General features: G+C 38.4%; 1 protein-coding gene across 3 annotated transcripts in view; it reads left to right on the plus strand.

Annotated features, from left to right (window-relative positions):
* Positions 1 to 26,065, plus strand: part of LVRN (laeverin) — a 61,941-nt gene that overhangs the window by 28,991 nt on the left and 6,885 nt on the right. For all 3 annotated transcript variants that reach the window (XM_088156584.1, XM_088156585.1, XM_014892961.2), the window contains 15 exons: positions 5,344 to 5,486; positions 6,685 to 6,824; positions 8,936 to 9,062; positions 11,223 to 11,377; positions 12,728 to 12,841; positions 14,879 to 15,019; positions 15,664 to 15,729; positions 15,845 to 15,910; positions 17,021 to 17,190; positions 18,629 to 18,705; positions 19,907 to 20,046; positions 22,236 to 22,291; positions 23,534 to 23,687; positions 24,565 to 24,659; positions 25,332 to 25,439. In XM_088156584.1, the coding sequence (XP_088012710.1) occupies positions 5,344 to 5,486; positions 6,685 to 6,824; positions 8,936 to 9,062; positions 11,223 to 11,377; positions 12,728 to 12,841; positions 14,879 to 15,019; positions 15,664 to 15,729; positions 15,845 to 15,910; positions 17,021 to 17,190; positions 18,629 to 18,705; positions 19,907 to 20,046; positions 22,236 to 22,291; positions 23,534 to 23,687; positions 24,565 to 24,659; positions 25,332 to 25,439 (1,752 nt within the window). The remainder of the gene's footprint in view (positions 1 to 5,343; positions 5,487 to 6,684; positions 6,825 to 8,935; positions 9,063 to 11,222; positions 11,378 to 12,727; positions 12,842 to 14,878; positions 15,020 to 15,663; positions 15,730 to 15,844; positions 15,911 to 17,020; positions 17,191 to 18,628; positions 18,706 to 19,906; positions 20,047 to 22,235; positions 22,292 to 23,533; positions 23,688 to 24,564; positions 24,660 to 25,331; positions 25,440 to 26,065) is intronic.

Genomic DNA, 26,065 nt, shown 5'->3' on the forward strand with positions numbered 1-26,065 from the left:
GGCGGCGGCGGCCGCCGCGGGACCCGAGCCCCTGCCCCGACGGCACCGGGGGAGCCACGGCCGGGGCGGCTGCGGGAGCTGGAACCGCGCCGGGCGGAGCCGCTCGCTGCCCGGGCGCGGGAGGGGAGGCTGCTCCGCACGGCGTGAGCTTCTCCCAAGGGACCGCACCTAGAGGGAGCAAACTCCGGGCTGTGCCCGGGCCGGGCGCTCTGCTCTCCGGAGAGCACCGGCCAGGCTGCCCGGGCTGTCCGGCGGCAGGTGACTTCACCTGCAGCACCGGCTGGACAATTCCAGTCTCTCAGTGCCTTTGACTGCAGCGAGGGCATCAGACAGTGCCTGTGCCCAGTGCCTGGGAGATGGAGCCCGTCTCGGAATCTTCATCCCGGCCTCACTCGTGTCCGCGTAGCGCGGACAACTCCCCACAGCCTCAACCCGCGTCTGTGGGGACCGTGTCTTTATCAGGAACCCGGGACTCTGGCTGTGTATTTGGGCATGGTTTAGAGACGCTGAGCACATGGAATTTTAGAAGCGTGAAGTAGGATAGGTGGCTGCTTTAAACAGCCGTGCTTTGTAGGTGCTATTGGACATGAACTTGTTCAGCTGTCACCAGACAACCCGTGATGTGCATTGTGAGTGCTATTAGGATGCTTTCCTTCTCTTTCGAACTACAAAATCAGTGGTAGGGCAGTGTGAGCTTATCAAGAAGTCAATCATCTAAAACATTTTCACCCTCAGAATAACCTTTTTTTTTTCTTGCTGAAGAGAAGTGAAATTTAAATCAGAATTTAAGTACTTCCACTGGAAGACAAGTTTCTCAAAATAGGAGTTTGAAGAAGAGGCAGATGAATTGCTTACTTTAAAGTTATCTCTTTTTTAATAATCAAAGATGTCATGATTCGCTAAGCAAACACCAAGTCAAAAAGAAATCTGGAGTTAAAATTCGAGTTCTCTTGTCTCTTGTCTATCAATTAGCCCATTAAAATAAATTCTATCTCAGCAATTCATAGGCTTCTTGTTTGAGCAGGTAAAATGCAGTCCCAAGATCCAGACATTCAAGCCTCTGTAGAGTAGTTGCAGTAACATGAAATCACAAAATGTCACAAAATGAAGTTAGTAGTTTTATTGAAATGGGGGAGGACTGTGTGGCTCTTCTTAACAAGCTGGCTGTTCAGCTGCCAGCTCTTGTGTGAATCTTGATACCATTGTCTGCCACATCTGGAAAATGCAACTTATAAACTTTCTCTTTTTTTTTATATTATTTTTTAAGAAAAATGTGATAGTTTGGTAAGCCTTAGAGAAAAGTGCAGTATGACAATAAGTATTTTAGGAAGCACATTCTGTTTTTCTTGAATTGCTCTTTTCTTCATTCACTGATTGTTGTTCACAGGATTATTTGTGCAATTTAAGGTAAGAAAAATGTAGAATCTTTTTATTTACATAGTTTTATAAAAATCCAAATTAGAAAGGAGCGAGTACTTAATTATTTAATTCTGTGTCAGTGTATTACGCATGTGTCCAACATGGTATAAATTCAATTAAGTCCTATCCTTAGATAGGATGCCTAAAGATTTTTACTTCTTAAGTATTTTTCATATATTTGTGTATTTTTAAACATTATCATTTATGCATTTAAATATGTTTTTACAGATACTGGTATTTTTCCTACCCTTTCTCTTACATTTTAGAGTAATAAGCTAGCCTTCTAACGCATTCCTGAAATGCTCTTTAGTCTTATTTTCAAGTAGAGAACCTACAAGAATTTTTGCAATCAGAATCTGAGAAGATATAACAAGAAGTGGGGCAAAGAAGCCCTGGACCAACTCCAGTGGGACAGCACCCAGAGAAAAAATTAGCTCACCAACTGTTCTTCTAATTGGACAATGTTTGTTAGATATGATAATTTGTTAAACTTATAAAAATCATAGAAATCTGTTACAGCACATAACTGTGGAGGCACCTGGAAGCTTCCAATAAATAACTGGGTTTTTTTATCTTACCATTTTAATACTGTTGCAAGGGTTTTTGTCTTTTGATATCAGGCAACTTAAGAAACACTGAATTCCATGCTGATTCTTTTTGATTCAGGCTGTATAAAATTCAGTGTGTCTGGGAAAAAAAAGTTGTCATTAGCCTTGCTGCAACAGTGGAAAATAAGAAAAAAGTTTTCAGCTCATTCAAATAATGTGTATAACTAAATTTTTAGTTGTTTAGAGGGTTTATGGCTAATGTTCCTTTCCTTTTAATTCTTAGCTCATCACAAAGCACTAATGTGAGATTGCAGTCAGGTTAATAAGATGACAGTGGTATTTAGACAATGGAATAAATTAAAGAAAATCCACTGAGTGCAGATGTTATGTATTGTTTTCTTATTTGCACACATGACTGATATTAGTGAATGATTTTGCAATTTTCTTCTGCTTTGAAAAAGGTTTTCTCTGAATCAAGGGTATCTTGTTATTTTTCCTTCATTAAGATTTAGGTCATCACTTTACCAGCCATTTCCTTATCTGATGAGTTCCAATAACACTGAAGGGGTTTTGCATTCTTTTTTGGGAGGAGATACATTTTGAGTGATTCATGAGGTTTGTCAGGGTATTAATGATGGAAAAAATTGGATTCTAATGGATTACATAGATGAGGAGTGATAAAAAAAGTTTCAGTGCCCTTCAGCTGTCAGTACAAAGCCAGTTACTGTTCTGCAGGGAAACTTCCACCTCCAGCAGACTGTCCTACTGTCCTGTAATTTTTCTAAAGTGGCTCATATGAGTCTTCAGCAGACCCTTGGGTCAGCTTCCTGCAGAGGCTTTCTGAGCTCAGCACCCGACTGAAGCCAGCAGCTGTCATAGACAGTGTGACATCTGTCTACAGTCATGCAGTCCTGTATTTGTTACATGCACCAGAAGCCTTAGTGCTTTTTGTGATTTCTGCTTGAGGAACCACTGGAGATCTCTCATGTCAGATGAGTCTGAGCAAGGCAAGCTTTGAGAAGTAAAGTCCCTGAAATGTTTGTTCCATGTGATTTTTTTTCTATTGGTCATGTTTCTTGGTCAGCTAACCCCACTGCTGTTGCACTGGGTGGGAAAGCTGTTCAGAAAGACAGCTGTTTTCAGAAGTCTTAACCTTACCTCTGTGAAAAAATAATAAACCAGAGCTCCAACTTCACTGAATATTCCACACAGAAATTTTTTGTTATCCAGCTTGACTGTTGATGACTGTATATGTCTTTAGTGTTTCTGACAGTTCCTACTACCCACCTGATCATGTCTTACACACAAAAGAAAATGCTGAAAAATGGGAGTGCTTGTTATGGATAAAGGATAGCTCACGTCTGCAGTGCTTGCAGGTGCAAAGGAAGTGAAAAGGGAATAAGTTCATATTTCTCCAGCTTTAAGTGTCTCAAGGGTTTCCTCTTGAAATGGGTAATCAGTATTCTGCATGTAGCTGTGGTAGTCCATACCAGGACCTGGGTAGGCAGAAAGATACAGGAACCAGTTTTGCTCTTTTTGTCTAGCACTGCTGGCTCAAATACACACACTGCAGAGGTTTTATTGCCCATCGTTCTGCACAGAGATCTTCTTGCACTGTCATGAACGAGCTCATGTGTGCTACAGGGTTAGCGAATCTGTTCTGTGAAGCGCAGGGTTTATGCGAGTCACTGTTCACATCAATATTTCAAAATCCTTTCGGAATTTTGCTTGGAAGCCACTCTGCACATAAAATGCTTGACTGGATAGGGCTGAACAGGCATGCCAAAATGTGATTGAACACAGTATTTGCACTGATTTTTATTAGTTGCTTCTGCACCGATTACTGGAATGTAGTGCAGATCTGAGTCATTACACACTGGAGGTATAGGTACTGTCCTGATGGCTCCTGGCTGCTTTGGGATGCCTCGGTGCTAAGAATGAGCATTTCTGACCCTGGTGTGAATAAACTGTTGGGGAACACCTCAACTACAACAGAAAAGTATTTGCCCTGTAGTAGTGAGGTCACAGAAGCAGGAGATTATGTTGTTCTTGTGTGCCCAGCTGCTGGTACTGCTTGGCTGACAGGTATGGAGTTTTGAGGACCATTGTGTGTGTGTTTCTTCTAATTCTTGGTACAGATGCCCTCTTGTGAATGGCTCAGATGTACAGCTTGTTGAGAGTTCTGCCACAAGACATTGATTTAGTTTTTCCTTCCAGCAAATCTGCGTTGCAGGAAAAGAGTCAGTGATCAATCAAACAGTAAATTTAATATTTAATAATTAATAAGTATTAAGTAAAAATAAATATTTTAGTATTTAGTAAGTACAGATGGATTAGAAGTCAATGCTCTACACTTACAGTTATGATGTGATACAAAGATTATTAAGTTTCCTATAAAAAAAATCTTAAATGTTGCATGCAGGTAAAATTGTCACCAGCTCATTCATGTCTGGTGCAAGGTAAAGGGTCTTACAACTTCAAGGGCTACCTTGAGAGGTATACCTCCTTGAGGGGAGATCACTGCCCTGCAGCCAGGTGCTGTGGAGGGAGAGCTCAGCAGACTGATAGCTGCAGATACTACAGTGTAAAGTGACAGATTTGTAGTCAGTTTTTCTGCTATTAATGCAGTTCCTGCCATTTACCAGTCCAGTCTCCAGTCTTGGTTTGCTGCTGAGTTCTCACTGGCAGCTTCACACAGTAGAATTAACTTTGATTGGACTTGCTTTCTGAGCATCTGAGTGGAGCAAAGCTCACTTGGTGGAACAGGAGGGGTGCATCCATCACAGTATGCCACAGAGATCTGCCTCAAGTGCAGTGCAGCTCCTTGGCAAAAAGGATCCTTTTGAATATTATTCTGGGCTTGCCAGTGCACTGTATTCCCAGGTGCTGTATGGTGCTGTATTCCCAGGGGTTCTTCTCTATGGCATTTGTCAGAGTTGTGCAAGTACATGCACATGCAGTTAGATAACAGCTATCACAAAGTTTTATTAAAATGTATGATTAATTAATAAGAGTGCATGCTTTAGAGAGAAGAGCAGGTGTAAAGAGATACGGTCTGCTGTATGCAAAACTTTAATCTACTCTGTTTTAAAAACAAACAAAATAGACATGCCCAAATATTTAATCTGGAAAAAGCCTGTGAGGACAAAGCACAAATGCAATTTAAAAGGACTGCTTTTCTCTACGAACTTTCAAACAACTGGCTGTTGGGTACAGGGATTTAATCGTGACTTTAAATAATAGCCGAATCTTTTCCAAATCTGCTTATCTACATGCTTCACTTGCTGCTTTATCTTATTTGTTGTCTTTATGTGTTATATATGGATTTTTATCAGCTGTAGCATGTTGGATTAATTTATTTGCATTTTTAATACAGTATGCTCATTGCCTCCCAAATGGAACCAACATATGCCAGGAGAGTTTACCCATGTTTTGATGAACCTGCCATGAAGGCCACATTTAATATCAGAATTATCCATGACCCAAGCTACGTGGCTCTTTCCAACATGCCTGCTATTGGTAGGTAAACAACAAGCTGATGTATGGTTTTTTCCTCCCCCTATATTACTTTTAAGAGGGTGCAATTCATCTGAGAAATTTATGACGTCCAAAAAAGTGTTCTGTTGTCTATTTGCTAATATCTTCAAAAGGCACAGAAAATCTATGTCTATGAACTTAAAAATTTGGGCACTCTTATTCAGAATTAATGTCTCCGATGTTAACCATTCTGTCAAACAATTTTATGAGTTGTGGCGTGCTCTCCTCTGCTTGCTGGACGCTGCACAGAGTTTTATTTCTGGTATTTGCTGCTTAGTTAGTGCGTCTGTCTTACTGTGTGACATAATTTTAAAGCAAAATGGCAGGTCCAAGAATGCAAAGCCTGTATTTATGACATCAAGAGATTACTTTAATTCTCAATAGATGTTAAGATATTTAAGCAAACAATTTTTTTCCAGTCAGAGGCATTCTAGATTCCTCTGTATATGCAGAATAAGAACAGAAGGACTATGAGGCTGTGGAGATGCTCCTTCTGTCCCTTGCTGGGATCTCATGTGGGATGTCTGTGGGGTATAAGATCCCAAATAAATTTTCTAAATTAGTATTCCTAGGGAAATCCATTGGGTCTCTTGCCTCCTTCTTAAAAACTCTTTTTTTTGCAGTTCAATGCCATGAATCTTTATTTTTCAAATAATTTGCAGCTATAAAAGTAAGTTTTATGGCATTTGCATGGAAACTAAGTCACTTAGGAATTATAAGTGGGATTGCTATGAGAATCACTGGAAGTATTTTCTACCCCAAAGAATCTTGCCTATGTCCTCCTTACTTAGAGGGAAGATATCTGATTAAGTATTTAATAATTCTTAGGCAAACCTGACCAATATTTTGATCATAACAGGTAGTATGTTTTAGGTAGGTAGCATGGGATAGATTGTCCTCAGCTTGCCCACAACTTAAAATTGATGGAGTTTGATATCCTTCCAAGACTTCAGTTAAGAAACCCAAGAGTGAATTTTTGCTGTTTGTATGGAAGGTCACGACTCTGATTCATGTCAGTAGCAACAAGTCTGGCTGCTTTCCTTCTACCAGAAACATATGAGTTAGTGCAGGAACACACCACATTGAAGAAAGGGGTAAAAAAACCCATGCAGAAAACACAAAATTCCTTGTTTATTATGGAAGAACTTTGGTTTGAATATTTCTTTGACTTTTTTTCTAGATGTATCTGAAGTGAAGGATGAAAATGGGAGCCTGTGGACAGTTACCACATTTAACACTTCACTGAAAATGTCAACTTACTTGACTGCTTTTGTGATTTGTGATTTCGATTATGTCACCAGAACTGAGCGGGGAAATGAGGTAGATATGAGGCTGCCTAACACGTTATAGGAATTTAAAACAGAAGTTGGCCCTCTGGCGCATCATGTGGTTTGAAGACATCACAGACATTAACTGTGCTAAATACCATTCCCAAACTATCTGCTTATGTTGCAAAACTGCTAACATTTGTCCCATCTATATTTCTGCAGAAATCTTTCCTTTGGGACAATTAGTTTATTGTCTTGTCCTGTTCATTTCATACTGCATAAGTAGGTATGGTCCATGTATGTTAAAATCTAGGAGCAGCTACTCTGCAGAAAGTACTGGTTATAATTCATGATCTTCTTACTTTCTTAGGTGTCTTAGTTGGAAAACATACCCATTTCCACTGCTGTGACAAACCACTGATGTTCAGTGCCTTGCTCCTCAAGGTCCTTTGAGGAGCCACATGGTGACATCAGTAGGAGTAACACTGCGCTCCAAACCTTTTGTATACTAGTGTATTAACCTTCTATTCCACAGTCTGCACATTTTTTAGCCTCCAAAAGTGACTGGTTTGGGTTGGAAGTTTCTTCATCTGTGAGTATTCAGTTTTGCTCTTAGACTCATATGGCCAAGGCTTGTTGAGAGAACAGTAAAAAAATTTACTGCACGGACAGCAGTTGCTTCACTTTCTTGCCTTTGCTCAAAGTCAACAGGGCAAAGATGTATCACGTTTTTCCAAAATAAATAGTAAGTTCAAGCATAAAGCTATTAAAAATAGAATTTACTTTATCTCCTTATTAAATGAGAGCACTTCATGGTTAGTTCACTCTCATCCTACTGGAGAAAGGTGGGACAACCTAAATGGGCAGTGCAGAGATTGTCTAAGAAGAAGAATGTTGAATCTTTTTTAAAGGGAAGATTGGATTTGGTATGTCAGACCTGCCATCTCCTATGTTGATCTTGTTGGATACTTACAGCTGTGGCTGTGGTGGCTTTTTCCTGGGCCTAATTCTTGGACTGACAGAAGTCAGCAGAGCAGAGTATTCAAATGAGCTGAGGGAAAAGGCACCACCTATGTTCTGTGAGACTGACTGGAGAGCATATTTCACCACTTGGTTTTGGACAGAGATGGTCAGTTTATGCCTCCACAGTATTTGTGTGAGCATGCTATTGTGCCTGTTTTGATGTTTCTGGTAACCTGAAAACTCAAAGCTCATACTGGGATTTTGATTTTAAGATGCTAGTTGTGTTCAGGTTTTGCAAAATTATCAGGTCTTTGAATCTCTTCTGAAGCCTTGGCTGAAAAGAGGAACTCTGATGACTGAATATGCTTAAGTTTTTTTATTTTCATTGTGAATTAAATACTGATGCCTCCCAATTATGCACATAGGGTTGGCTGTGCAGCTCCTTGTGAGATCATGCTTTGCATTTAGATGCAAGAAATGTGAAGGTTTTGAGCTGCTGGGCACCTGGCAGGGGATCTCTTTTTCAGAGATACATGATGGAGATATAAACCTTTTCTCAGGCTACTCCATCACTTTTGGGCAAGCAGCTGCTCTTTTCAGTATTGATACAAAGTCGATGGGCACAAGAGAAGAAAGATTTCTTGCTGCTGTGTCTTCATTACTCAGAGGATGTATGGATGTCATCTGCTCAGATGTCACCTGCTCTCTTCAAAAGGGGAGGCCAGGGGTCTAGGGGAAAGTTCAGGAGGAAAGATGTGTGTGTTGGGACTGCAAACACTCTCTGGACATCTATTTCTCTCTCTCAGGCAGGCTAAAAATGCAAGCTTGCCTCTCAGACACACTCACTGAATACATTAGTTTAAGATGTAATTATAAATTAATTATAATTAGTTTAAGTGTAATTATAAATAGTTTTACAGTGTTTTCACTCAAGAAAATAAAAGCCATGAGTTCATTTGCTCTTGCAACGTATGGTTGTATTCAAATCTTTGTCCTTTAGAACTCTCCTAGATTTATCAGGATCAGGGTCTGTGCCACATTTTGTTAGTAAAACTTCGGTTGGATTTTTTTAAATTAAAATCTTCATTGCATGGTCTGGTGTGGACAGACAGGATTTTTCCAACAATGACACACAGAGAAGAAGCAAAGAAAATGAAATGTGAGGGTTGTGTAAAATAACTCTTCCTTGTTTTATTGCAGATACGTATTTGGGCTCGGAAGGAGGCAATTAAAAATGGGTATCTTAACTATGCTTTAAATATCACGGGCCCAATATTTTCATTTCTGGAAGACATACTGAATGTCAGCTACCCTCTGCCAAAGACAGGTGAGATGGCTTATTTTTTGAAATGGATCAGAAATGGCTGCTGATGATGTAATGTTCACAGAAGCTGTGGGGTTTTTTCCCCAGGATTCTCCTTTTATGGTTTACCACATTCATGGAAAAAAAACCCTAAACTTTAAATCACTGAATTCTCCTTTCTGTCTCATGGCTGTTATTAACCAGTAACTCAACACTCTTACCTTTGCATTCCACTCATTCTTTTAAAGCCTTTTTTCTTAATTAAACGGGTGGATGGGACAACAAAGTGGATAGAAAGGAGTAGCTCAGTCATGTGGCTGTCTTTGGGATCATGGACCACAACATGCAAGGATATTGTAGCTCCCATGTCCTCCTAGTAAATCCATGCTACCTGTATGTAGCCTGTGTCCCTGCAAAGCATTCCTTGCTTTCTTTGGTATCCTCCTGTCTTGCCTTGGGTGTATGTTCCTGCGCATTCCTCGCCAGAAAAAGAGGAAGGATTGTCCTGCAGGAAAACATTGTTTCTACTTCAAATGGACATTAGGTTAAGTTGGTTCAGTCAAGAAAAATGATGACACCATGTAGTTTCACTGTACAGTTTTTTGCTACTTGTACTTGGATTCCCAAGGACATTAATATTATGGGAAAATGGGTAGAATATACTGCGAAGACAGAAAGCAATTCTTATCTAAAATTAATTTTGGAGTTGCCAATGATTTTAGCAGATTGCAGGACTGAGGGAAAGGAATTTCCCTCTTTTCTTGACTGTATAGTTTGTTGATTGGTCAAATTTGTAATTTGGCATTTGAAAGAAATAAATGTTAATCTGTATAAGTTTATTATCTCCCAATATATTCTAATAACTTGCAGAATTACTCACTACACTTCTTTTGGAAAATGCAATATATACAGTCTTCACTCTTTAAATTTTCTTGTTTTAGTAATATTACAAGTTAGTCAAGGGCTGTAGATTATTCTGTTTCATGCTTTTGTTCTTCTGTTTAGCACAATGTTGATACATTCATTCATTAATATAAAACTATTACATAACAAAAGTAGAGGAACTTCCTAACAAGAAGTTGTAGACTTCCTGTTAGGTAGGATTTCAGTTTCAGAGAAGGCTGTAATACCATTACAATCCCCACTGCAATGCAGCACTCACTGGATTTCCCAGTGTCTTTCTTTGAAGTTACACTTTAAAATAGTAAAATTAGACCAATCAAGAGTGCCTCCTTGTAAATCCAAGAGATTTCTATTGCAAACCCAAAATGTGAAGTTAAGAATAAACACATTTAAACCCAGGAATCTTTAAGTGTTTGTCTACACCTGATTTTAATGCAGTTAGTGAGGTCTCTTGCCCCAAGGCCAGATAAGAGCTGCCTCACCAAAGGTGAAATGCCTTTGCTGTAAGATGGAGACAATAATTCCAGTTGAGATGCAGCCTACCTGTGATGGGATTCAGCACTATGCTTGCATTAATTGCCTTGCTTTTGGACTCCAGCTTTCTTGTGGTCAGCTGCTTCTAAATGTTCTGCATACCTTTTCCAAATTTTGATCTTTGCTGCTGAGTTTAAACAGTATATCTTTCCTTGAGACCGTGATGTTTTGTCCAGCTCTCACGTTTGAACTGGAAAACTAATGCCTGTGCATAAGGCAGAAGGGGCAGCACAGAGGTGAGAGTCTTACTGTGTAAATAAAGAGATGATATTTTTAAGGCGGCTTTCAAACAAGAGTGGAAAAGATACTTCTACTCACGCAGCTGAAAGAGCAAAACTTCTTTTTTATCAGTTGCTAGGCTGAAGAAAAAGGTAATTATTATCTTACCCAAACACGAGAATCTCACAGAGGAAGATTTCGGACAGCCAGCAGTGAATATATTCTCTTCTAACCTCGATTTTCATTCCAAACATTTGTAGGTAGAAGATACAGTACAGATCTGGGCTTTGTGGGAATTAATTATGTGGCTTCCTGAATGAATGGCATCATAGGTAGAAAGCATGACAAGAAGAAATTTCAGTGATCGTTTGCAAGGGTTGCTGTAATACCACAAAGAAGCACTACAATGCAGTATCCTTCAATGGGATGCTGAGCCAGTGTGAGCATTAAAATCATGTGAGCATTTTATTCACAAAAGTGTTTGAGATAACTTTTTGTGTATGCATGTGTCTGTTTGAATCAATTTAGATCTGGTCGCACTGCCTGATTTTGGAGCAGGTGGTATGGAAAACTGGGGGCTAGTGATTTTCCAAGAAGCATCATTGATGAACCTCCCAAGTGATGAATTCACAAGCAGAAAGGCAATGATCGCCTTAATTGTGTCACACGAACTAGGACACCAGGCATGTGGTAAAAAATTCTGTACAAGTATTTGCCTATGACATTGTTTCCTCACGGTTGCTGATGATGCAGTTTCTGATTAGTAGAAGTAAAATATCAGTTAACAGTAGAGAGTGTGAGAACTAGAGCACTGAGAGCCTATTTGAGCATATATTCTGCTGATAAAGCAATGTTAAAAGCAGCTTCTATCATCTTACAGACTGCACACTGATTGTACAGGACTCATTAAAACAAAACTCTTAATAGGATACTTGGGGGTTTTTTACACAGTACTTGAATGCCATGAAAGAGGATGCTATAGAGATGTAGGGATGACAGTATTCTATACAATCAACTTAGTACTTTGTTAGGACACTCAAACTGAGTTGATCAGGATTCTTTTGCAGGTACATACTGCAGAAGGTACTTGTTTTTCTGTAAGACACAGCCCACAGTACAATAGAACAAAATAAATGTGAACATACTTTGCACTGTAATTGCATCTATGCCAAGCTTTCATAGAGATTTCCGAATTCTTTCTTTCATAATTTGGAATGCTAATTCAGTTGCACTTCCTTACTGACAATGTTCAATTTCCTGTCACTTGCCAGAGCAACAACTATTTGCACTTAGTAAAATTAGCAAAAAAGCTTAACTTGGCTAGTTCATTTTTATGGCTTTCTGACAAGATCTGTAACTTCACAGACCTTCAGATGAGCAGGGTATTTTTACTGCAGACTAGTGAAATAAATGTCAATGGCTAACTAAAATCTATTTAAAAATAAACTTGTAGTTCTGTTTTTTAAGAATTAGCAAATAAAATATAAATCCAGAAATGTTCAGTATTTTGTTAAGTATTAAAAGCCAGATATGAGTACACTGCAGTTGTTTAGGAAGTTTTGTACTTGCCATGAGAGGGATTTGCTGGGTTTAGAAATTGTTATTTCCCTCAGTTTTGTGTATTATTCCTCTGACAATCTCACTTTGTTAAGAGCATGGAAAGGTGAATTTTTAATTGCTTGATAAATGCCCTACTTTTAGGCCTGATATGATATTTTAGAAATTTAACTTATATTGAGAAGTGTTTAAAATTAAATAGTCTATAAAAATGACATAATACACTGAGATTGACACATGGTATAAAATCATAGATGAAGCCATTTAAAAATTAATGTTCTGACTTTCTCTAAAGTACATCCTTTTCTATCGAATTTTCACTATCTGAAGGAGCATTCAGCATTTTATTCAATTTACATGTGGACGTTAAATAAAGTCACTTCAGCCTGTGTGTTTCACACGTGTGTTTCACCTGCAAAAAACGTGAAAACAGCAGTCCAAGAAGATTTTGAGATATTTTTTTCTTTCAATTTAAGTGGTTTGGAAATCTGGTTACAATGAACTGGTGGAATGATCTATGGCTTAACGAGGGCCTGGCGTCTTACTTTGAATACTTGGGAGCTACGTTTGTGGAACCCATGCTTTCATTGGTAAGTACCAAATACTTACTAGCAAAGTTCCATCATGTACAAAAGAAAGCAAGGTACAGGAGATGGAAGTTAATTAAGCAGTGCTGTTAAAAACTTCACCCCTAGGAGAAAGAACAGTAAGTCTTGATTATTTCCTCCATCTGAGGGAGCATATCCAGCTCTCTACAGCTGGTGCAGAGGACAGGTGGACAGCTGGGATTCTGCAGTGGCAAGGAGTGGATGTTTTGACCTAGACCTGTCATGTAGCAAACCCAGATTTCTCTCCTGGGTTCTGTTGTAGCTGATGGTTTTCCTCCTCACCTGCGAAGCTCTTTTCTATTATCCCAGTCTTCTGGTATCTTTACCACGCAGAGATTAAGCTGGGTCATTTTGAGTGGGTCCCTGGATATCTGGCTGTAGGTAAGACAAATATAACGCACATAGCTACTCCAACAGCAGCGTAAAATTCCTTCCCATTCTGCCCAAATGGGAATAAGCATAATTCTCACAGCATCCATTGTTAAACTCAGAGACTCGTGGCTAAACTCATCTCATGGCTAACTGCAGCCATGAGATGAGGTGCACTTAAATATCTTAAATATCTGCATGTGGTGCCATCAGCTTCTGAAGAAAGGAAGGGCCTTTAGTCTGAGCAGTGCTTTTTATTTGGCTAAATTGAAACACGATTTGTCAATTTCATTTTCGCTTTCACCAAAGCTCTTAATTACATGTTTGAATGGAAACTAATAGAGGCATTCAAAATAAATTCTGTTCAAGAGGATTTCTAGGTTATGGGATATGCTTACCTTTGGCTTTTAACTTCAACAACAGCTCACTTTATTCTCTGCAATGCAGCGTCTTAATACCACTGAAAAGTGTAAAGGCCTCCAAATTTTAAATTGTAAATAAATTCTTGAGTTATTTTCAATTTAAAAATTTAATTTAGAAGCTTGCCTTTCTAAAAATCAGCAGTTGTCATTTGTGTCCATAAAGTAAATTTTAATACTGGGCAATAATTCTGTTTGATACATTGCAGTTAGGTAATGTGCCTTGGGAATGCATAATTAATAACACAGATGTAAGAATATTGGTCTTTCTTGCACAGTTTTCTGGATCATAAATGTTCACAGAATGGCTGAGGTTAGAAGGCATATGTGGAGCTCATCTTGTCCAGCCTCCCTGCACCAGCAGGGCCACACAAGAGCCAGTTGCCCAAGATTGTGCCCAGACAACTTTTGAATGTCTCCAAGGATATGGGCTCCATAACCACTTGGGGCAACCTGGGGAAATGTTCGGTCACTTTCACAGTGAAAAAGATTTTCCTGGTGTTCAGAGAGAACCTCCTGTGTCTCTGTGTGTGTCAATTGCCTCTGGTCCTGTCACTGGGCACCACTGGAAAAGCCTGCCTCTGTCTTCTGCTCACCTTTCCTTCAGGGATTCACACCGATGAGATCCCTCTGAGCCCTCTCCTCCCCAGGCTCTCTTAGCCTATTCTTACAGGAGAGGTGCTCCAGTCCCTTCTCTGAGCTGTTGACCATGGCAGGTGACATTTACTGAGGAGACATTTTCTGAGGAGCTATTTTCCTTCTGTATTTCTCACTGAGTGACAGCAGCAATGCCACATAGCTAAACCCTGGTACCTTCAGTAGCTTAGGTTTTAGGTTATTGCTCAGGATTGCAGCAGAAGAAATGGGGAATTTAGGAGGAAAAAACTGCCATATTCATGACAGAAGTAAATGAAATACAAGCTTTCAGTTTTCAGTATTTGTTCATTTGCTGTTTAATATAGTTGACTCATTTTTCCTTGAGGATTACACTGTAACTGACTGTCAGACCCAAGCTCACAGTACTTGGAAGAGTAATATTTTCACTGGTCACTGATGCTGCCATTTAGAAAATGTTAGGATCAGTTCCCTTGTATGTCATGAGAAAGTTAGGGAGTGGGGGAGTTCACTTATGGACGAATGATTCATAATAGTGCTAATTCCATACTCCTCATTCTCTCCAAAGGATTAATATCTTCTGTTCAGCTCACTTAGATTTGTATTCTTTTTGCAGGATAAAATCTTTTATGCTCATGTTGTACAACCTGTCTTAAGGGAAGACAGTGAAATAGCTCGATCACTGTCAGAGAGTGAAGACAAGATCAAAGGATCATTTCCTTTAATGTCTCTGTTTGACAACATCACATACAGCAAGGTAAAAAAATAGAAAATTCTTTCTGTTTCAGAGTCTAAGCTAATGGTACAAGGTAGATTTGGGTGGAACTGTTGAACAAAAGTGTTTTGTCATTCAAAACGTGTTTCTGCTGCACACACAAATTTATTGAGTGTTGCAAATCTACTTGGCTGTGAAGGAAGCGGAGAAAACATTTTTAACCTCTGTGAAATATGAAGTGTGGTTATATGTGACAGCTTTAGCTGGTCTATAGCTGCACAGATAATTTGGCTGAACAGACACCAACTCAGATAGCCTAGTGTTTAGTAGTTTGTTAGATAATAGAAGTACAAGTCCCCAGGTATGAAATGACAGACTGAATTCAAGCTCAAACAATCCCTTTGAACAATGAAAGCACCCATGCCATTGGAGCTGCGTGGAGTTAAGAGCCCAACCAATCACGTCCATAAGAACAGGAAATTCGGGAATTTTATACCCCCGTATAAAAGGAGGTATAAAAGCCCCAATCAATAAATAATGGCTGCAGCATGAACCCTGTCTCCAACATCAACAACAAGTATAGACCAACTAGGATGTCTGGAATATTTGAAAAAATGTTGCAACAGTAATTGCAATAACAATTCATTTTCTCTCTTTTTTTTTTTTTTTTTTTTTTTGTACTCCAGGGGGCTTCTATAACCTGGATGCTTTCTGGTTTCTTGACTGAAAAGTTGTTCATCAGAGCACTTACTGTAAGTTTGAAAAAACAACCCCCCTCATCTTCATTTATAAGCTTAGAAATGTCCATTGTACAAATGGCTTGCCTTGCTAATGGTTTTCATTGAATCTCTCTTTGCTTCCTCACAGTCGTATCTGAAAGAATTTTCCTTCTCAAATGCTAATCAAGATGATCTCTGGACCTACATCCAGATGGTACTCATTTTATGTCTCTAGTATTCTTTCTCTGGTGTTTGGCACAGTCCAAATCTAAGCCATAAAGTATTTCATTGGAATGTGGCTATCTGTAGTGCAGTCTTTCTCCTACATAAAATTTGCTTTGCTGTTTTTTTCAGCTAATGTCTTCTCAAGTGGTTATTTGACTGCTTTGCTAAACCTAAGATCAGTGGGACTGAGTACAAGGAGTAGAGAGATGAGACAGGAAATCAGGATCAGGCAAAGTTTTGGGTTTCATGGTAATCACATAAGCCTATATGAAATTGCATAGCCTATGCAATAGCTACATACATATATATATATATATATATATATATATATATATATATATATATATATATATATAAAATAGGTTTTGCTTGATCAGTGTATGTGATGCCTCGGGCTTGATGATTAAAGATGCTGGTGTGTCACAGATCCAGCAAACCTATGGCAGTAGCTCAGCATTTCACCCTTCTATGGTTTTGGCAGAGATCTAAGAAAATAGATGCTAATATTAGGTTATTTTTTTTAAAAAATCCACCTTCTTGGTTGTCTAAAGAAGGCTTCTGTTGTGTTGCAGACTCCGTCTTAAGAATGGGAGTTCTAGAATTCCAGACATGCAAGATTGTCACATGTTTTAAACCAGTGAAGACTGTACCAATTCACACTACTGAGGCTCCAGCTTAATGTCTTTTTGAATTTGTCTTCACTGATTCAGTTTGTTCATTATGTCACTTAAAAATATTTGTGTTCCATCAGTTTTATTTGAATGAAATTAACTAATCAATCTGTCACAGCCATAGAAATGTGTAAGTTATTAAGATATTGCCACTAAAAAGAAAAAGGTTAGCAGCAGGTTGTAGAATGAAAAATGTCATCTCAGTATTTCATAATTCCTGAAAAAGGCTTATGCCTGTATTGTCTTTGTTAGAATGTCAAAAAAGTTCCTTGAACTCTGTTACATTGATTTTTTTCATGAGTCAAAGACCAGCAAGCTGCTAAGCTTTATTTTCTCTGTTACATTAGAAACACTCCCATTGCTTCACTGAAGCAGTATCAGTAGCTCCTGTTCATCATAAGTATTTCTAATTTCTCTTTTTCTTTCAGGTCATAGATGCACAGGATGAAGTTAAGTTGCCAGCACCTGTAAAGCAAATAATGGATTCCTGGACATGCCAAAATGGGTTTCCAGTTTTAACATTAAATCTAACTACTGGAACAGTCAGACAGGAACAATTTTTTAACAAAAAAAATAGAAAGAGTACTGATTCCTACAAGTATGTTTTTATTGTATTTTTTTACATTTTATTTTATTTATATATACATATATTTTACATTTTATTGTATGTTTTATTCCTGTTTTTTACAGGAAATGCTTGTTGCAACATGTTTTGACCATCTGATTTTTTAACTTGTGTTTTTTTCTCGTGATGAGCAGTCAAATAAAATCTGTTTGACATTTTGCTGGAGTTTGCAATAGTTCTACAAATTCTGCTTGTTTTGCCAAAAAGTTGCTTTCCTCTGGAATAGTAACTTTTCCAGCTACAAAATAACAAAGTCAGACCAAGGCAATGAGTGTGTTGCAGGGAGGATTTTTGCCTGGAATCTTTTTCTTTCCTCATTCCTTAGGTCTACGGACTGGGTACATGGATGAACCATTCTTAATTTCTTTCCAGTGCATGTATTCCAGTCTCTTCTGCCTGGCAAGGATAAAAGGGTTGCATTTAAATACTTAAATAATTGACCCCTTTCTCAGAGCAGAACAGTTTTAAGTTCTTGTCAGCAAGCATTGCTAAGTGCCTGGAGCTTTTGAAAACTTACTTAGATGTCTGAAAATTATGATAAAAGTAGCTGGCTTTTGTCACCCACTTTGGAAACTCCTGGCTTGGGTTTGAACATTTATGAAGGAGCAGTTGATATAAGTTTTTGGGTGCATGGATGGAGCCCATGAGATAAGTGATCATGTGAGGAAAAAGTATAAAGGAGACCAAAATCCAAAGCAGGGGTTTTTTTGGAAATTATTACTGGTAATACAAACAGACAAAACTAATTTTGACTAGAGCCACAGGGTTTCCTTTGCTCCCGATCTCCAGGAACTGCAAAGCATTAATGTATTCAGTATTCTTGGTTAGCTCAGAGAAGGAATTCCAAGTCACAAGTGTGAAGTCCTTTACAGTTAGCAAGCACAAATTACCATGTGGATGTAAGAAAGCCCAGGACCTGTATTACAGAATTTTTCAGGCATTTGAAGCTGTTGTCTCTTTTACCAGAAAGGAGTTTTGCATTCCCTCAGAAAAGAATTGACAGTTGTTGGAATGACAGTTGTATTGCTTTCCTGGGACCTTTTTGTGGTAAACGTGCTTCTGAAAAGCAGCTTTATTGTTACTAGAAATAGGATGAAGAGTAATAAGTGAGGAGAATAAAATTACTACCTGGAGAAGGAAAAACAACACAGAAAGACAATGGTATTGAAATACCTAGTAATGAACAATAATCTTAATATGAGGGCCTTTTTAAAGCCATGCTAAGGCTCCCTTTTAGAGAATGTAAATGCTGATCTGGCAAAAGTACCATTATCTGATGAGGTTCCATGCATCAGGGAGGACAGAAGATGGAAATTCTTGTAAGATGGAACTAATCTGCATTGTAGTTTAGCATCAACTAAGAGGGATTTTTAAATATGAGAATTTTAATCATATCCTTTTATTTGTTAAGTAACACCTGGATTATTCCTATTTCTTGGATAAGAAATGGATCATCACAACCCTTAACCTGGCTAGATAAAGGCAGCAGTAAGTAATGTATTTGTTTGCACATTCTAAAACTAAACTTATGAAAACACTCCAAAGTCTTTTAAAAAGAGATGATATATTTGAATTTAATAGGGAGATAAAACTTTAATACAGAAATGTCTCTGTTTATCTATTGTAATGATTTTGTGTTACAATAGTGGTAGATTTTCAATTAGGTCAATATAATGTTCTTTTCTATGTGGCATCAAATTTCAGTGTTAAGCTTGAGTATTTAATAATACGGTACAACTCATATGATGAGTAGAGAAATTTTCTCAGGAATTTTGATTTTATAATTTTTTACTCAAATCCAAACTTGTAGGTCCTCATGCTTCTGTAATATTCTTCCCCCAAGAGATCTCATTGATGTTAATGCCAGCTTTTGAGTATAGACAGGATCTCAGCTGTGAAATACCAGAAAATTATCAGATCAAGTAGTAGATAGAAGTCTAAAATAAGACTGACTGTCTTAACAGAGGCTGCCTTCTCAAATCAGGACATGAAAACACAACTGTCCTGATGAAGCAGCTTAGAGCCTTCAAGGCTGCCCTGGGCCCTTCAATGCACAGTAGGCTCTCAAGAGTAGTCAATCAGGCAAGAACATATGAATAAGTGAGATGGACTGCAGGAGGAAGCTGTTAGTGAGGGATGTAACTCAAAAGGACTATGGGGCTGTCATCTTTAAAACAAGCATTTTCAATTACTTGTCTCTTGGTTAAACTTACCAGCTATGCTTTTTTTTTCTTCTTGATCTGCATTTATCTGAATACTGGTAGGTGGTCAGTTCTTCTGTGATGTGCTGAGCACTGTGTTTTGGAGCTGGGAGCAGCAGGTGTGCTGTGGGTCCATGCCCTGCGTCAGGCATGGGAGGGTATTGCTCCTCATCCTCAGAGTTTACTCTTGGGTAAACTTCCTGAACTCTCACAGCTCCCTTTGACCTAAAGGGCTGGAGAAAAGTGAGTCTTCAGCCTACCTCTTAGAATCTCAAGGTGCTCAGTACCTGAGGAATCATTAGCTTGTTGAAGTCATTCTACTGTGCAGAGTAGAGATCTCAAGTCCATTGAGCTTTTGGGGAATTCTGTTTGAGTCCAGCCTCAAACTTGTGTTTCATATCTCAGAGGAACACCAAGTGCATTGTTCATAAATTAAAAAGAAGCAGTGCATGCAAAACAAAATGATACCTTCTAATGTCACTTTACAGAAATGTTTCCTGAAATGCAAGTATCAGAGTCAGAATATGACTGGATTTTGCTAAATGTAAATTTAAGTGGATACTACAGAGTGAACTATGACCAATTAAACTTGAAGAGATTAGCGCGCTTGCTTGAAAATGATCCAAAGGTAAGATTATGTTTGCTTTCTCAAGCTTATGAGCAGACTCCTTCCATGTATTTTTTTCATGCAGTTTTCACCTGGAATCATATTGATGGAAACCTGGAACAATGACAAACTCACCATTGCACTGCTAAAGTCGCTGGCTTTTTGTAGCGGAAGATGACAGGCCTGAAGAGTTTCACATAAGCATGAAAAACAACTTTACATGACATTTTGTCTTCAAATTTGTGTTAATAGCTTGTGGTGGTTCTGCTTTCCTTAAATCTGTCTCAAGGAGCTTTCAGTATGAACATGGGACTGAGCTTTAGCTGGTGTAAAGTAGCCATGGAGAAGGAAAATTGTGAGAGTTTGTTATTTCTGTGTTTTGTCAAACCACAATGTTTCTTCCTGTGGGCTTAAAAAAAACAAAAACCAAAAACAAACAACCTGATGGTTTTTAGGTATTTTGGTTGGTTGGTTGGTTGGCTGGTTGGGGTTTTGTGGATTTTTTGTTTGTTCTTTTTTGTTTGTTTGTTTTGAATTTTTATGGATAATTTTCCTAGAAGTTCCAATCAATTCTATTTGAGTTCTTTCAGTCTTCTGGAGACACTGACTTAGATTAGATTTCATCCCACCTTTGACTTGCCATAGCCTGAACTGAAGGTGAACGTGGCACAGAGTAAATGTGACTCTATATGGGGGGGTTGCATGGTTTCAGTGTTGCCTAATCCTACAGTGAGCCAGAGGCTGAAGCAGTAGTGTCAGCTTATTGGTTCTGGTAGCAAAAGTGAGAAAATTTAACCTTTCTACCTAATAGTAATCAGTACAATCTTCCTCTAGAGAGTTTGGACACAAGGCTGATCAGAGAACATTAAACCTTCCTACAGCACAGTGGCTTCATTTCTTCTATGCTTCTTTCTTTCACGGCAAATCTACATCATCAGGACATTGGGTGAATGCTGACTTGGGGCCATTTTTTGGCACCATACAGTGTTGCAAAAACATAACTGTGGGCTGGACAGGAGGTGCAGGGATAGTCTATTAACTGTAGGTTTGGTCACATTCAAACAAGACAGGGTCAGGAGCAGCATGGGTTATTAAAGACAACAAAGTAGTTATTTTGGATTGATGGTGACAAGTGCTTTAACTACAGAACAGTTATGGGTGGTACTAACAATAGGACTGCAATCACAAGCCTAATTTCTTGAGTGAAAACATTTGGCATGGCCAAGGACGCAAGCCTTACCATAGGCATCCCTTCTGGGAATGGTGAGGAGGACAGACACATCGATCCGTGCCTACAACTTTGTGTCAAATTCTCACAATCCCCAGTCATGTACAGAATCAGGGTGCATTCTACACCTTATTAGCCACAGTTGTGCAAAGTGCCATGGGTGCCACTGAGGTCAAACTGTCTGTTCTTTGTGGTAATGCTTCCTGGTAGGAAGTGTTCCTAGTAGCAGTTGTGCAAAACCATCTGCTCCTTGTGGTCATGCTGTACGTAGTGTTTCTTGGTATCAAGAGGCAGAACAAGAACATGTGGCTTCCACCCAGCTTCACATTCCTCCCTGCTGGGTGCCAGCCCAAACCACCTGACCCCTGTCTGCTTTTAGCATGTGTGCTGAGCTTTTTGCCTTTCTGCCCTGCTTTATGCTCCCAGCTGTCAGGGGGAATGTTTGCTGGAGCAGTGACCAAGGGGCGTGGAACAGGGGGGAGACAAGTCCTGCCACAAGAGCATGAGCTGTAAGCAAAGGTACACCCATGGCTATGCCTTGGTCATTTATTTCATGGTAGTGCTAGACACTTTGCTCTGCACTGAGTACAGATTCTGTATTTAAACCTCAAAAGGAAAAAATATACCAAAATTCTGTAACCAGGATATTTTTAGGACATGTGGCATTTCCATGTTTTAATTTTAATTAGAGTATGCGAGTAAGACAGGTCTTGAAATTCTCTGGTTAAGGTACTGTAGTTAAACTTTTATATACAACATAATATATAACTGTATTATGTAGCTCTGTGTATAGATATATAAAAACATCTCTAAAAGCACATAAATAATTTCAGTTTAAAATTCGGGATCCATTTTGCAATGTTTTGTAGGCTGTTTTGATATAGAAAACATGTTAGGGATCCTTCTGAAACATCAAAAAGCTTTTTGTAAACTCTTAATGACATGTTGAAATCGACTAACACTACACAAATACTTTCTGCAGGCTATTCCTGCTGTCAGCAGGTTCCAGCTGATAGATGATGTTTTTGCCCTGACAGAGTAAGTATGTTTCCAATATGTTACAGAGATTGATAAAACAATACGATTGCACTCAAGATTTCTAATTCTGCTTCTTTCAATCGTACCCATGTGTGAACCCTCCTAAGAACTACTGCTCTGACAAAATGGTGGGGGTGTTATTTAATCCCTTCTTTAGTCAGTGGTGAGTGATTTACTTCAAAATTTCTTTTGTTCCAGCTCCAAGGAAATTATTTTAAATAGTGGCATTGCCATGAGTTCTTTTTAGGGATTAACCTGTATTTGTTTTAATGGAAAAAATAGTCCAAATGTCCAAACTTTTAATTTCTCTTGCTGAGTCATGACTCGGTTGTTCAGGTCTGTGGTGCTAAAGAGGTCAGCAGAGTTGTAGGGAGCTGAGAAGCATTCAATGTGTCTGTGCCTCACATGCACCGGGGGTACCAAAAGCATCAACACCTGAGATGAGGGTGTCCCTATGATAAGGGACCTCGGGGACGAGGTGGCCAAAGCACATTGGCCTGCTTCAGTGCCTGTGGAAGTACCTCTGAGAGGAGGAAGTAAAAATCCTATTTCCTCCTCCCACAAAAATGTCCTTTCTCGTAAGAGAGCTCAAAGCTAGCTGACAAGGACTGTAACTGTGAAGTACAGAACTGTACTATATAAGTACAGCAAAATTTTCTTTCCTGGAGGAGAGGGGCTTGAATTGAAATTTTGTTGTGAAAAAATGAATTCCATGCTTATTCCACACTGAGAAATGCCATGCTGAAGTAGTTAATTCCACAAATAGTGTGCATATGAATTAAATTGTTTCATTTTTACAATATTCCACAAAAGAACATGTAATGAAAATAAGTTGTTTTCACAATGAAGAAAATAATTGTATTATAACTAAAGCAGTGATTTTCTTCTTAATTTTGTTCCAGTGGGAGAGACACGTGGTGTCAATGTGTTTGTACTATATCGAGCAGCCACCAGCAGATACAGTGTGCGTGCTGCCATGCTTACTGCCCTGATTGCCCTATTGCTTTGATAGTGGCACAGTGCTCCTAAATAAGTGTTTTGAGAGTTCAGCTTCTGAAATCCTCATTCGTTTATATTTCTTTTATTTTTTTCAGTGCCTTTTCTAGGTTACTTTTCACACAGTATCCTGATGTTTTATTGCCTATTTCATAAACAAACAGATATGTGTGGTAGGTAATTAATGTGAATAAGTATGCTAAAATGTGTGGGATTTTTTGTTTTGTTTTGTTGGTTTTTACATAGCTTCGGATATGTTCCAATTGAATCAGCACTTGAGCTAACTAAATACCTTGCCAGAGAAGATGAACTCTTCATATGGAATGTGGTATTGTTAAACCTAATACCCGATAGTTTGGAAAGTACACTGAAGAACCATGAAGTATATCCACTTTTAAAGGTATGACCATGTTATTATTTACCAAAGATATTAGACCATACAAATACATTCGTCTAAAAGTAATGCTTTTTAAATTCTCAAGGACGTAGTGGTGACTATGATGATCAGAATGCTTGTGATTCCTTTTGCATGACTTTTATCAAGATGTTTTGTTTTCAATAGAGGAGGTATTTAGTTATACATATTAGTCAATTATAAGTCTCATTGAATCTTGAGTTGATTCTTATTGAAAAGCAGAAATACATTCACATTCTTTACATTAAGCTTCATCCTTAGTTTTTTGAAACTGTGAATCTGGAAGATAGAACTATCAGTTAGTAGTAAGAGAAAAGACCAGCAAAGCTATGTATAAAAGGCATATAGTGTATTTGTGCTCTGTGCTTCATACTGCTTTCCATTCACCTTCATGGAGTGAAAGAAGGAATTGTGTTTAGACACTAAATGAAATTATTCTTTCCCATATTTGACTTACCTGAGATAGTATTGTCACATTTATTTCGTTGACTTCTATTTGAAGATTTCAGCTATGTTTAAAGTATAATCCCACAGTTTTAGTTCTCTTAAGTTCTAAAAAATAAATGTTAAAATAAGTGAGACGAGCAAAGTGTTTCCTATTGAAAAGGGTTTTGCCTGTTTCTTTGAGAATTTCTTGTCTTTCACAATAAGTTCAGAGGTCCTAGTGATATGAAACAGTAATGTGCCAGTTTGAATTGAAGTACAGGTATATTGCATTTTAGACCTAGTTTATATTTTATTTAATAATCCCGTGTTTTCAATACATTAATAATGGTAAATTTTCAGGATAAATCTGAGTAAATAAGGAAAATAAAAAGTTGTATCTAAATGAAAGTAATTTTTCTTTCCCTTCTTTTAAAAGAAATACCTTTTAAAGAGAATGTTGCCAATATACCATTATTATGCAGGTTTTATTCGTCAAAATGCTGATGCTTTGGAAGATGACTATTTTGCTCAGTAAGTTTTCTGCTTTTCTTAAGAGTTTTTTTCTGGTGTAATTGGATCTGATCCGTTGCAGTTTGCTTGTGTAAATTTAAATACAAGATACAGGAATAATTCTCTACTGTAACTGGATTGTTATTTTACTGTCCTGTAAGTGTATTCTTTATGAAGACACCTCCAGTGAAACTACACAAGATAGGAGCATAAGGCATGATAGTTTATGGATCTTAGTTGTAGCTCTCATTTGTCAAATAACAGGCCCAACAGGCTGCTGCTAGATGAAGAAAAACTGACAGCAATGTACTTAGGATATGATTTCTGGATCAATTACTAAAACTTTAAAATACTTCATTTTGCAAGGCCATTGCAGCCACAGGCTTATTAAACATCAGAGTGATTTGGACTAGATGCAACCAGTACCTTAAAACCTCAAAGAGGCATATAAACTACACAAAAAAACATACAAAAAATATAGTACATTGGTTGCCTCATTAATATCCACAAATATTAATGTCTGGAGACCATTATTGTTTGTTTAATTATTTTATTAAAACTCAATTGTTCGTAGTAGAGGTTCTTGTGGGTTAATGGCATCTTGTTCTGAAACTGTGGTGGTCAGGCATAGTTCAAGTACTCTGAATGTGGTATGCATATCTTTTAGTCTTACTGTTTTAAATTCTCTTCAAGAGCATATTTGGAAAAACTCATGGCAACAGCGTGCTGGCTGGGCCTCCAAGACTGTTTGGACCTGTCATCTGAACTGTTTGCTAAGTGGAGGGACAATCCTGAGTACAAGTAAGAGTGGTGATTTGCTCTTGGAGGTGTGCATGTCTAAGGGAGGTGGAAAGTTAAAAGGCTGTTACAGGGGAGAGGCAGAATGAGAAATGCCTCTGTACACTACTCTTATTTCTTGACAGAATGAAAGAATTTAAGACAACTCTGTCTGCCCAACCTCCTTCTCTTCCCCAAATCCTAACTTTATGAGGATTTCATGATTGCTGCTTTTTACATAAACTTTACAGGCTGAAGGATGCAGATTTTGCCATGAAGACCAAAACCTGGTTAGCCATGTAACAGGTGAACAGGCTAATAGACCATATAGCTCAGTCCCTTTGCTGTTGTACAGCCTAAAGGTTGTCACGTACACCAACTCAGCTTTTAAGCTTTTCTTAACAATACTGAGTAATGTTTGCATGATACAGCCATCACAGTGAGCCCACCAAAGTGCCTTGCATGTTCTGTGCTCACATAAAGAGGTGTTGGGAACAGCTGTCAGTCCTTATGCTGGTACTGAAGCCTAGCGCTCAGGGGTCTGGTCTGTGAGAATGCACTCTGGACTCCCCCAGGAAGAGACTTTCTGTATTAAAGTATTTCATCATTTAAAAAAAATTACAATGTACTGAAAATCTTACTCTTTTTTC

Source organism: Sturnus vulgaris, chromosome Z, assembly GCF_052056855.1.
Source record: "Sturnus vulgaris isolate bStuVul1 chromosome Z, bStuVul1.hap1, whole genome shotgun sequence".
Classification (NCBI taxonomy): domain Eukaryota; kingdom Metazoa; phylum Chordata; class Aves; order Passeriformes; family Sturnidae; genus Sturnus; species Sturnus vulgaris.